The 14304-nt window shown below is 40.2% G+C and overlaps 1 protein-coding gene across 1 annotated transcript in view; it reads right to left on the bottom strand.

Moving 5' to 3' along the window:
- Positions 1-14304, bottom strand: part of LOC311233767 (protein Aster-B-like) — a 264385-nt gene that overhangs the window by 44902 nt on the left and 205179 nt on the right. The window contains exon 4 of the mRNA XM_084320782.1: positions 3846-3866. Within this exon, the coding sequence (XP_084176908.1) occupies positions 3846-3866 (21 nt within the window). The remainder of the gene's footprint in view (positions 1-3845; positions 3867-14304) is intronic.

Here is a 14304-nt window from a genome sequence, read left to right as displayed (position 1 = left end):
TTGTTTTGCAGTGAATGCGCGCCGCGGTAATATTAATAATAATAACAGCTGTGTTTTTTCTTCTTCCTTGTTCTACCCCAAGATGCACAGTAGATAGATAGATAGATATATGCAGTGTGCTTGTTTTGCAGTGAATGCGCGCCGCGGTAATATTAATAATAATAACAGCTGTGTTTTTTTCTTCCTTGTTCTACCCCAAGATGCACAGTAGATGTGCTTGTTTTGCAGTGAATGCCGCCGCTGCGGTAATAATATACCCAACCAAGATGGTTTATCAGGTGACTTCCTACGTTTGGTTCGATGAAGCCGAACCGAAATCTACGTTTTCAGGCGGACCAGAGTTTGCGTCTTTGGTCCGCGGACCGAGTTCGACGCGCATTCACACAAACCCGAAAAACCGGACTATCGAATTCTGGTCCGATAGTCCGGACCAAACAGCCCCTGTGTGAAAGCGACCCACATTGCAGCCGACTTGTGGGAGGCAAGAAACAGCGTTCGTAACAGGGGAGGGTTGAATTGGATGATACGAAATTGGGATGGGAGAAAATATAGAAAATGGGAGAAAAAGTGGATCAAAAAAAAATATTTGTATATACTGTAACTGTATAACTGTAACACTGTATATTATAAGTTTATCCTGCTCAAAGCACTTCACCATTTTAATATTGTGTGTATTGAGCTGTACTGTATTGTAGCCATTCTCCAATCTGTTAAATAAAGTTTTCATTCATTCATTACACTACTGTATGTACACAATCATACGTGTAAAACCGAGTAGATTTTCTAGTGATGACAGACTGTCACAGACTGATTGAATGACAGGTGAAACAACTAATTGTATTCACCTCCCGTCTCCCGCCCTTCCCACGCGCCACGAACCACTGAGCTACTGTGATACAGTGCTTGCGCAGTCGGTCGATTTTAGCTAGTAGTCAGACTTTGCTAGCACAGAATGTCTCACTCGCAGAAAAGAAAAATATCAGATTTATTTTCAAAACGTCCCGCCGGTCCCAGTGACAGTCCCACTAAATCTGATAAACGTCAGAGAGAGACAGAGACGACAGGTTCAGCCTCAGCATCAGGTATTGAAGAGTTAACTGAGTCTGTTCCCCTATACCCCCCCTCGGGCGCCAGGGGCTTCCACTGAGGGGTGATGCAAATAGGGATGGGGTGTTATGGCAGCTCATGATGGAAAGAGTGCGCACCGAGTCTGATCCCGAGTTGAAGAATTGGCTCCAAAAGAGAGACAACTGGATGTCCAACAACATCCAAAAACGAAATCTTACAGCTGTTTGCCCATTATATTCAGCGACAAATTAGAGGCAAAGCATCCAAAAGCCCAATCTTTGGCTTGAGCGCTGACGGAACCACTGATGTCACTCACTGGAAAAGAACAATTCTCGTGTAATATACAGTTCGCCGATGACAACTTGGAAGCTCAGAACTTCTTTTGGGGTTTTTACAATGCCCGGCCCAGACACAACAGCCGAGACGCTGTTTTTGTGTATAAAATACATTTACGCCTCGACCTGCCCATGGAGAGGCTGATAGGATACTGTTTTGACGGGGCCAGCAACATGTCTGGGGGTACAGGCTAGACCAGGGGTTCCCAAACTTTTCAGGCCGCGACCCAAAAAAAACGCTGTCAGAGAGCCGCGACCCCCACTATTATAGGAGGTAAAAAAAATTATTTTAAATGGAAATGTATGGTTGAAACATGCAAACGTTCAAACGCACACACACTAATAAGCATTGGAGGCTTTTAACCAGGGCCGGACTGGGGAAATCATTCAGGCCAGGAAATATAGCCCCAGTCAGGCCACTTTTTAAGCAGGGGGTCTGGGGGTCCCCCACCAGGAATTTATTTGTTACAAAGACTTAATTTCCTGCATTCTGGTGCAGGCATTTTTATTTGTACCCTTTAAATGCCAGTGTTTGTGATGGCATCACAAATTATTGTTAAAAAACAGGCTAGCATATGTATGATTAGCAACAACACAGATCTTTATGGATTTTCAGATAAATACAATATTTTATTCAACTTCAGCCCTGATCATAACACCACATATTCATTTTATAATTCTAACCCTTTAAATGCCAGTGTGTGTGATGGCATATATTTGCAATATATCAAATGCAAAGTACATTTCTCTGGGGGGGATTATTACAGGCTAGCATGTGTCAATGATTAGCAGTTTTTCGTAAGGATCCCGCCTCCACCAATCACATGCGGCTCCCTTTGTGTGTGTGTGAGAGCAAGAGAGAGAGAGAGAGAGAGAGAGAGAGAGAGAGAGAGAGAGAGAGAGAGAGAGAGAGAGAGAGAGAGAGAGAGATAGTTCTCCAAACTTGTGTGAGTTGCAGTGATCTCCTGGTTGTTCCCCACCTAGGTTATCTAACTATTGCGCTGGTGCAACTAGAAACACTGGCCTGGCCTGCTTCTAAGTTCAGTGGCCTGACCAAAAAAAAAAAAAAAAAAAAAAAAAATTATCATCTGGCGACCCCCCAGCACCCCCTGCCGTTTTATAGTTCCAGCGTGCCTGGACATGTCCCTACTGAAGCCACGGACATTTGCAGAGTTGCAGAATGAACATATTCATAATATTTTCTTTTCATAGTGTGGAAATTTGGGTTGTATGAAAATGAGATAATATGAGTTGCATAAGATAATAATAATAATAAGATAAGAGTGTGAAGGGGGTAGTAGGAATACATAAGTTTACACTTCATCCTACTCCTTTTCGAACATTACTGTTTTTTGCTTGTTTTATTTTTTAATCAGTTTATTACTTTATTGTTTTATTTAAATTTATTTCATTTGTTTTTAATTTATGTTCAAAATAAATAAACTCATTCATTCTAAACTGTAGTTTTAGTTTATATTTCACTACACCACAGTCTTGAAAAACAGAGCCTTTTTATCTGTTGCGAAAGTGTAGGTTGCATCAAGAACCTACTGTATCAGTAAGCTATCCTATTATCGGCAATATACTGCATGATATACTAGTATTGACTTGCCATTATCTTTCTATATGGCACTCAACCTCCCAAATGGCTACACATGAGCAATCTGAGAGAACAATAACATTATATGATGTAACTACTGTATATTAGTAAAAGTCTGCTCTCACAATTCTTAATCTTGCATGGCAGCTGGCTCAATAAGCAGGAAATGCTCATCTGAAAAACCTAATTGAAGTCCTTGCGTATAGTAACCATGTTGTGAATTGAGTAGGAAGAAGTTGCTACCTGTGATGCAATTTGTTGTTACAATATCAAAACCCAAAACATGCTAACACTGGTGCTTTCTACATGGACTGAAATTACTCCCAGTTTATAACACATCATTGTCCATTATTCGTTCATACACAGTCATACCGGTGGTGGTAAGCTACAATTGCAGCCAGAGCTGCCCTGAGGCAGACGCACGGAAGCGTAGCGAATAATCATCGCCTACGGCCCCTCCGACCACCACCATTCATTCACATGCATACACATTCATACGAGGCAAGTAGGTTAAGTGTCTTGCCCAAGGACACAACGGCAGTGGGATGGACATGGGCTTGAGCGGGATTCGAACCACCAACCCTTCGATCATTGGACGACCCTCTCTACCCCTGAGCCACGCCGCCCCACAAATTCTTTCAAATATGAAAGAATGCAATGCATGCTACAATAAGTGACTGACTCCCATCATAAATCATACATTTAAAATAGCTGAAGTTTAGGCCATTATAGTCAACAACAACACCATTTTCAGTCATGCCAGACCACATGCCCACTCGTGATAAACCATACCTCACAGCATCAAGTTACAAAGTACTGGTAGAAAGTAGATATGAACTTACATTATACCAGCTCTGACTTTTCTGCAGTCAAAATGACGAGTAGAAGAGGCAATCAAGGAGGAGAAGGAAGCAAAAAAGGTAGGAAAAGAAAAGGGTTAGTAAGAAGTTAATTAACAAAGCAGTCGACAGGGACAAGCGTTCAGCACAACACTAGTGTCATAATGACATGTTCTGCATTAAAGGCAGTGTATCAAATTGTGACCAAAAGACCCCCCCTCCAACTAAAGCAGACCAATTTGAGCTACTGATGTTGATAATAAAAAACATAGCGATATCCCTCGAGAACGTGTGGGATTATGTCTTTAGGATTCAGCACCAGTTATATCACACATTACTAGTAATTGCCACAAGGGGGCAGTATTACTCAAATAAATCAGAAATCAACATTCTTAGAAGCTCAGACGTCCTGTCATTGATAACAAGTGAGGTATACTGTTCGGTTTAACAAATAAATCATGAAGTTTAATCCACCCTTAACCAGAATTCACATTATGATATTCTTACTTTATTGGATAATTCATTCTTGTTTTGTGATGATGAATAAAATATCTCCCATTTGCTAGAAGCCAGACAGGATGGATTATTTTGATAATGGCATTAAGAGACAAAGACTGGAGCTATACTGACAAGGAAAGGGAGGCCAACATGGTAGACAAAGTGACCAAGTCCAGTCTGATCCATACCTTCTAGACGGCTACTACATTTATAATAATAATTAACTTTATTTCTAGAGTATCTTTCAAAAACACAGTTAGAGAGTGCTTCAAATAATAAATAAAAACACGTGCCAAGGTTAACAATTAAATAGGATAACAAAATAACAGGCATTAAAAACAGTAAGGAACTAAGTAATTAATAGAAAACAGTGATAAAAGCGTATCACACAACAACAATTAACCAAAAGCAAGTCTACAAAAGTACGTGTATAAATAGGATTTGCTTGGACAGTTTGTTCCAACTTGGCACAAGTGCCTTGATCAATTTGATGAAAAAACAAAAATAGATGTTATTATCTACATAGTCCACCTAGATGTTATTATCTACATAGTCCATCTAGATATTATTATCTAAATAGTCCATATGTTATTATCTATATACTCCATCTACTTAAGATGTTATTATCTACAGTCCATCTAGATGTATCTGTTTTTATTTATTTAGTTTTTTTCTCTTTTACATGCATCTGAGGTTCGTGACGCAGGTTTTTCTTTGTTTGTTTATTGGTAGCTATAGCATTATTATTATTATTGTTATTATTATTACCGTTATTATTGTTATTATTATTCATGGTCATATTATCATTATTATTATTATTATTATTGTTATCATAGTTATGGTAATGCTTATTATTATATTATTATTATTATATGGTATGAAGCTGTAAGGTGCACTTGAGCTGCACCATTATGTTAAAATAAATATGAAGTTTGGAAGGGGGCAGGAAACATAGGTTTTCTTCATCCTGCTCCTTTTCGGCCATGTCATCATCATGTTACATGTTATCATGTAAAATTTAAAAAAAAAAGATGTTGGTGATATTGTGGAAAGATAAACTGTACCCCCATCCCCATGTACGAAACAAAATAAAATGAATGAATGTTATTATCTACATAGTCCACCTAGATGTTATTATCTACATAGTCCACGTTATTATCTACATAGTCCACCTAGATGTTATTATCTACATAGTCCATCTAGATGTTATTATCTACATAGTCCATAGATGTTATTATCTATATACTCCATCTACTTTAGATGTTATTATCTACATAGTCCATAGATGTTATTATCTAAATAGTCCACCTAGATGTTATTATCTACATAGTCCACCTAGATGTTATTATCTACATAGTCCACCTAGATGTTATTATCTACATAGTCCACCTAGATGTTATTATAGTCCACCTAGATGTTATTATCTACATCAGGGGTAGGCAACCCTAGGCATGCGTGCCTGCATAGGCACACAGGGGCATTTGCATAGGCACAGGGGGCAGCATTAAAAAAATAAATTATAATTATAATTTCTTATTTATTTTTTTGCTTTGAAATATTATAGTGAAATATTTTGCACTGTTGTCGCATTTATCTTGTTGAAATCCTTTTTGAAATTTATTTTTCTATTTCGTTGAACATTGCACATGTTAAAAGCTATTTTTTTTTACTCAAAATGTGAGTATTACCAAGTCAACTTGTGTTCTTAAAACAATGACAATAAACATAGTTTTATTAGGTTGAAATAATGTGGTTGTGTACTTATTTTTCTGTTAACTTATTATGGATTGAAAACTGAAAACCTTAATGCACAGTAACTGAACTCAATATTTTTAAGTTCTGGTAACTTATTATTATATTTTTTTTACAGTGTAGTCTTGCGATCAATCAAAACTTATTTACACGATATACCTCACATTCACCCTCCATTCACATCCTGGTGTTCTCCATTAGGCCTGTAGGTGGAGCTATGAGAGCACATGTACAGTACACACACCAATGGTGTGTGATGTGTCCAAAAATGAATGGGCAAATGTGAGTGAAATGGTCGCACTGTATGCAGCTGTTTGTCTGCATTGCATCCCCCCCCCAACTCAGATTTAGGGTTGATACAACCATCATAATAATATTGTTAATAATAACAATAACAATAATGATGTAATAATGTAAAAATTATCATTAAAAAGACCTGATTATGAGAAAAAATATTTACGATGCATGGAATATTGTTGAGGCACACTAGTTACAACTATATTTCAAACAGGCACTCCATGTCAAAAAGGTTGCTGACCCCTGATCTACATAGTCCACCTAGATGTTATTATCTACATAGTCCACCTAGATGTTATTATAGTCCACCTAGATGTTATTATCTACATAGTCCACCTAGATGTTATTATCTATATAGTCCATCTCAAATCCTGTCAGTAGAGTAGCTCAGGTGTTGTCTTTTGATGACTAACGTCTTGGCGCTCTTGTTTCTAGCTTATTGGGACAGACTTATCCATGTTCACAAATAATGACTGAATTATCCCTGGAACAACACATATAAACACATCATTCATTTTTGGAGTAGACTTCCTCTTTAATAATGTGTGATTTATGGGGACAGTTTGCCTATGTCATGTTTTAGAAAATATTAAATTTGTTTTCTATTCATTCACTCATTCACGACCAATAATTTGTTAGTTGATTAGTCGATTTCTATGTTTATTTTTTTCCATACTGAATGAGTTATTTCCTGAAGATGACACACACACACACACACACACACACACACACACACACACACACACACACACACACACACACACACACAGGTAGAGAGAAAGCTTTAGCCTCTAATATATTGCAATTCCAGCGTTATGGATGTTACATTCAGAGAGAAAATTGGAAACTTAACTTAACATTGACAAGGCATCGATTTGAATTGGAAGTATAATTTACATATTTTAGTTACACTTATTGAGATAAAGATGAGCCTGCAGTAAAAAATTATTTTACCTTTTGGATTTTGAGATAGGTGACAAAATACACAGCGTTATGGATGTTACGGAAATGGACAAGCTTTTCGGACTCACTGAACACATGATGAAAACTCTGTGAATATCTTTTTCAAAGAATAACATGTTTACTATCACTTTGTATGGAAGGGTTTGAGGTACCCAAAAAGCACATTCAGGAAAACCTGGCATTTCCTCTCAAGGAATGAATCACAAAAAAGTGCCGTTATGGATGTTACATTTTTGCGTTATGGATGTTACACGTCTGAAATAGACAAAAAACACTATCAAAAATAGGGCTTTACCCACATGTGTTTGACTTCGGGGGACCATTTTGAGGATCAAACCAGTCTGGATTCATGTTGTAGTCTGAAAAAATGCCAGGAAATGCTGAGAGAATTGTTGAATCATACTGTGACATCACAAATGTTCTTGAATGTTCTATTATGACATCATACTGTGACATCACAAAAATCACACAAAAAAATATATAATCTTTATTTACATTTTTTTGTCTTAAATAGTTTCCAAATATCAGTCATTTCTGAAAATAAATTACAAAAAGTTTTTGGAAAATAGCTCTTTATTTGATTAACATAAAAAAGTGTTTTCTATACAGAGAACAGCAATATTAATATCGGTTAAATCAGAAAATTAGTTTTGGAGCAATTCCATGAAAATGTCAACCTCACCATGAAAAAGAAAGTTATAAAAAATCAAGTCCATTTCATTCTGCCTGGACTGGTTCAGAGAAATGGTATCTCCCTCTGTTATACATGTGAGGATTGAGGTGTTCACGAATCTGATCAAAACTGACCCAGGACTTGTCCTCTTTGGTTGGAAGTGCAAAGACCAGGCCCGATTTGTAATTTTTTCGGAGAAATTGAATTTCAGCCCCTGTGTTGTTGCTGGGTGACCAATCCTACAAATTGCCTGTTCGTTTTGTTTGTTGTCTCAAACTCAACGAGGAGACAATCCCCTGTCTTGATGGTAGGTGGGTGACAGTCGACCTTGTCAGAGGATACAGGTGGTGGACGTCTGGCCTCTTCAATGTGACTACTGGCTTGTGTGCACGAGACAGCTGGGGGTCTGGCTGTTGACAAGAGAGAGGTGGTCTTGTCAGAGGAGACAGGTGGTCTGGCCAATTCAGAGGAGGAGAGAAAAGTGTGATGGTATGATGTATCAGCGGTGGAGTACATCTTGTGTTTGATCTTCCCCCATGATACAACCTCGATGTGATGCACTCCCTGTGTGCCATGAAGGGTGGGGACATCTGCCCACTTGGCCTCCAGCTCCTGTTTCTCACTGAAGCTCTTGATCTCCTCAGGTGTCACCTCGTCAACAGATATGTTTGGGCACCTCTGCCCAGCGACTCTGGCGAAGTCGGCAGCAGTGTTGACAACTCCCGCCTGTCTGCTGACCACGGCTGTGCTGACTGCTCGCTTGACCGTGCCTCCTACTCCATCAACGGCTCCCTTGCCATGGCTGGTGGCAAAAAAGTACCACTCAACGTGGAGGTTGGGGAACATTTCCCGGAAACTTGACGATAAAAAGGCCCACAAAAATGTGTTTTTGAACTGGGAGGCAGCTCCATCGCTGAATATGTGCAGCTGTGTCATGTGGGGATGTTTTCTCCTGATGTTTTCAACAATCTTTCCCATAAAGGTTGCCACAGCCTTCTTGTCGTGGTCCAGGTTGTCACTCACCACCACATAGGACAAGGGGTCGGCGTCAGACCAGGCAACAGAGGTGAAGATGGAGATTTGCTTCTGATTCCAGTGGGCAGACTGGATCTCATCCTGGTACGCCGCCGTGTAGTTCTCGGCGAAGTCCACTTGCAGAACCATGGAATCTCCATCTGCTTGGGCGGTCGCCTTCTTCTCCTCAAACGCAGCACTTTGTTTTCTTTGTATGAAGCAGTGCTTCAGAAATTGTGGTGCACTGCTCGTGAGAAGACGAAGTACATCTCCTAGTACCCCAGTCTTCTGGACCTTCATTTGCACTCCACCGACCGTCTCCCAGGCATACCATGTGGTCTTCAGTTTTTTTTCCTCATCTGGTATGTGGTCCACAATACTGTTCCGGAACAGTCTTGCATCTCTGCACTCCTCGCAAGTGTTCAGCATACATTGTGGCTCATCAGCGCTGCAAAACACGGAACTGACAAATTCTGTCGAACTCTTAAACACTTTGCGAGGAACATGGCGCCGCACACATTCCAGGGAAAGGGTAGTGTTTTCATGGTACCTACACAGACACACATTCCTTGGCGTTTCTGAACAGAGACAGACATGAGGTGGCCGGAGTTCAGCAAACTTGGATTTGCCAATGACAATGTCAGGATTGTCCTCCTTAAAACAGCGTTAAGCCTCCATAAGGGACATGGACATGTGGCGTTTTTTAACCCTCTTCTTGACTCCTCCCTCTCTTATGGTCACTGCATCCTTCATTCCGGGGGCCTGCCTTGAAATGTCGTCCCTGGAATAATACTCATTTACTTTCTGTTTGGTTTCATTTGGGGTTTCTGTGTTTTTTGGGGTGGGTTTCTTGTCACGATACTCTGCAAAACAATAACAAATACACATGTAGGCTGAGCAGACGCGAGGGGGAGATGGCCGACAGCAGCCGATTAGCAGTAGACTAACGTGGACACTGCTCTGCCTAGACCAACAATGTGTGAAAAAGTTGTGTCTGGAAATATGTTGGATTTGAATCAAACAAGGAGTCATAAAATACTTCTGATTTAAATCAAACAAAGGGGTCATAATTGGACTTAACAACACACATTCGCAATGTAACATCCGTCACTCGCAATGTAACATCCGTCACGGTAACATGCATAACACTTGTAAAGAATACAAAAAATAAGACCAGAATGACTAATTGTTGCTAATATGTCATCTTTATAAAAGTGTGCTAGTTTGGTTGACATTGCATTCCAGATGCATGTTTTATGACAACTTTTCCTGGAAAACGTTATGGATGTTACATTCGCTGTCCCATAAAGGGGCATTATAACAGCATGCTTCACCTGCCAATGGAAAGAGACAAAGTACATAATTGATTCACATATTGATACAACAGCCCTTCATGACCAAAGGGTGAGGTTAGAAAAATATCTGTTGATTTTTTTTGCCATTCTGGCTAGGGATGCCCCGATCGATCGGCCACCGATCGTTATCGGCCGATAATCAGTATAAATATGCGATCGGTGATCGGTGATAATGCTTTATTTTCGCCGATCGTCAAAACCGATCTCACTCGCTGAGTTCTGTCTCAGACACCGGGTGGTGCGGCGTCTGCTCATCCCTCCAGCCCCTCCCGCACGCATGTAAACACGGGTCTAGTCTAGTCTAGTCTAGTGGGACGGCATCTCCCTGAGCTAACGTTAGCTACCGTTACAAAATGACCCAGTCAACTATTCACTTTTAGTTTAATACATGATGAGGCATTGTCTAACCCAGGGGTTCCCAAACTTTTCAGGCCGGGACCCAGAAAATAAGGCGTCAGAAAGCCGCGGCCCAATGCACATAGTCAGGCTTTTTTTCTTTTTTCTTTTTGCCAGGCGATCGATTTTTTAAGCCAAATATCACTTCAATCCTATTAAGTTAGTTCAAGTTAGTTATTCATTTATATGTGCTATTTATGAGAGGGCTAACTTGTTGCAAAATAATAATGATAATAATAATAGTCTCATTAAAATACTATTGTTTTTTTTATCATCTCGCGGCCCTCCCGTGGCTGCTCGCGGCCCACCTTTGGGTCGCGACCCCGACTTTGGGAACCACTGGTCTAACCGAACGGTATCTAGCCGGCTAGCTACTGATAGCTCCTGATATCAACAAATGCTCCAGCAATAGTCTAGTAGAGACGTGTATGATACCTGTTAGCTCACGTTAGCGCAAGTTAGTTCACTGTTCAAAACAAAATGTCCCATTGAACTAAAATATACTAAATATTAACGTTATATCTCCGGCTAGCAGTAGCTACAGATAGCTCCTGATATCAATGTCTTATAACACTGATTCGACGCGTATTCGAGCTGAGGGCATGTTGAATGTGATATGACCAAAGCACTTAACGTTATACCAATAGGGACCAGCTGCAGCGCAGGAGAATCCTGGCCGTAGCTCGAGGCTACTCGAGTATAGGGTCCAGCTGCAGCTCCAGAGAATCCTGGCCGTAGCTGGAGGCTACTCGAGTACACACAGACAGTGGAGCTTGTTGCGTGGTGGCGATGTCTCGCAGATAATACAAGTACAAGTCTAATTATATAATATATATATTTTATAAAAAAATTAATAAAATATTTTTTATATAAAATAATTTTAAAATTTTTTTAATCAAAAACGATCGGTATTGGATCGGTATCGGCCGATATGGCTCACGACGATCGGTGATCGGTATTGGTGGCAAAAAACGTGATCGGGGCATCCCAAATTTTTCTGGCCATTCAGAAAGTCATACAATTAGGTTAATTGAAAAATACATTTTTACATCATTGTAGTGTGAAAAAACATGCATTCTCATAAATATTATGATCAAATCTATTTTGTACTTAAAATAAAATATAGACCTTGATGATACATTTGAAATTGGTTTGGTTATGATCATGTTATTTTAATTTTTTCATGGTGAGGTTGACATTTGCATGGAATTGCACCTTTCCAGGTAATACAATTCACATTGCTTTGAATACATAGGTCACAAAGCACAGGATTTCATCAGGTCATAATATCACAAATACAACCATTGTGCTGTAACATTATAACACTGGAGCAAACTGAGAGAGGTCACTGAACAGAGGGGTCAATGAGGATGGGATGAATAGCAAAACACAACATCACATACATATATAGTTAGGTCAAGAGGTCAAATGTGGAAAGTAGAAAGAAGATGAGTGTCTTACTTTAATCAGGTTTAATCTATTATACTGGAAAGAAAACATGCACATGCAGACAGACAGACAGACAGACAGACAGACAGACAGACAGACAGACAGACAGACAGACAGACAGACAGACAGACAGACAGACAGACAGACAGACAGACAGACAGACAGACAGACAGATAGACAGACAGACAGGTCATGCAGGCGCGGGGATGAGGTTAAACCACATGCATAGAGACAGATGTTAAGCATAATGAAAGGGATGAGAGCTGAACAACTGTTGGCATGTTGGCATCTAAACAGCGGTCTATACTGTGCAAATTCTCTCTTTTGTGTGCCTAAGCGAACACACATCTACGTATTCCTTCAAAGTAACACTATACAACATAGAGGAATAAATGCTACAAAATCCATAGTTACACCTTCAAAACGACGTGAACAATGCCTGGAGCTTGTGACATTATGGAAAGGAGCACATTGAACAGTTACCGGCAGGAGATCGAGACTCAAAGGTTAAAAAATACATGTCAAATTGGGTCAGAGAAGACAGGGTTGGAATAAGGTCCAGTTAAGGTTAGGGTCAAACTAGCTCCCTTTAAGTTCACACAGGAAATGTAGCCTCAACCGGCTGGCAGTTAGAAATTGCTTTGGAAATTATGGTGGGTGAGGTAGCAATTAGCATGATGTAGAAGGCCTGTAGGGATGTAGGATGGCTGTGGGGATGTAAGAGGGCTCATAATAGGGTGTTGGGGGCAGGCATGTCACAGTCATGGGAATTAAGTCCCGGGAAGAGAGAGAAAGACCCAGAATAGAATGATGCTTACTTTGGAAAGCCGCTTGTGAGACTATTGCATGCATGAGAAAGAAATAAAGACATCAGAATAAGAAAACAAAGAAATAACAAAGTAGTTAACGTTCCCACCTTTGATTAACACTAGTGTGGTAGCTGAGGTTAGCTCTAATCTATCTCATGTTAGCACTAATGCTAACAGAGCAAGTGGATGTTAGATGCTTTGCATTGTGGGGTAGCCTACATACATTAGGAGGACTTAATGACATCAAACATGGGGCTAGACATAATAGACATGTGCCCATTGTGTGTGTGTGTGTGTGTGTGTGTGTGTGTGTGTGTGTGTGTGTGTGTGTGTGTGTGTGTGTGTATGTGTGTGTGTGTGTGTGTGTGTGTGTGTGTGTGTGTGTGTGTGTGTGTGTGTGTGTGTGACGTGCATGCGCTGTTAGTGTTAGCTAAACAGAAGCGGTTGTAGCTAGATCTGTTGCAGTGGGACTATTCCACTGGGGTTTATCTTGTTCAGATGGCTTAGTTAAAACAGTGATATTTGTCTACGACAAAATTACATGCATTTTAGGTTTAAAGATGCATTAGGAGGACAGTCAATTGTCCCTTGCTATTTTAATTTAAATGGGCTTAAATAAGTCAAATTTTAATCATGTTCGAACGTTGATGCTAATATAGGCTACATAGCCTACTTTTAACAGGAAAGCAGGGCATAGAGCACTTAGAATTACAGACAAAGACCTTTTAAAGGGGGACCAATTAACTCAAGGCTGGCTTACTGCCCTCTAGGGTTGCCAACTGTCCTGCATTAGCTGGGACATCCCATATATTGGGATAAATTGGTTTCTCCCATAAGGGACTTCCTTTGTCTCGTATATTGATTATAAATTGAAATTCTTTGTGATAAGGAGAGAGGGGGGGGGGGCGGGGGAGAGGAGAGAAGAGAAGAGGAGAGGAGGGGGGGTTGGAGAGGAGAGGACAGGAGGCCTGTTGTTTTCAGAACCATGGACAGTAGTGACATATGCCGCCAGGGAACAGAATGTATCATGATGGAACTTCCGAATGGTGTTGATTTCACATATGTGTTTCCTTGTATGTTCCCTTCAAATGACTGCATTTTCTGTAACGTTGCTGATCTAAGTATCTAAGTACACCCGCCTGCCTTGGGCTTTATCTGTCACCTAAACCACTGAGGATTCTGGGATGTTATTAAGACAGTATATGAGTTAAATAACGGAGAGAGGCTGTTGTTGGCACGCGCATTTGGTGTCCCCT

Source organism: Notolepis coatsorum, assembly GCF_963971535.1.
Source record: "Notolepis coatsorum genome assembly, chromosome: 8".
Lineage (NCBI taxonomy): Eukaryota > Metazoa > Chordata > Actinopteri > Aulopiformes > Paralepididae > Notolepis > Notolepis coatsorum.
This window is presented reverse-complemented; position numbering and strand designations above follow the sequence as displayed.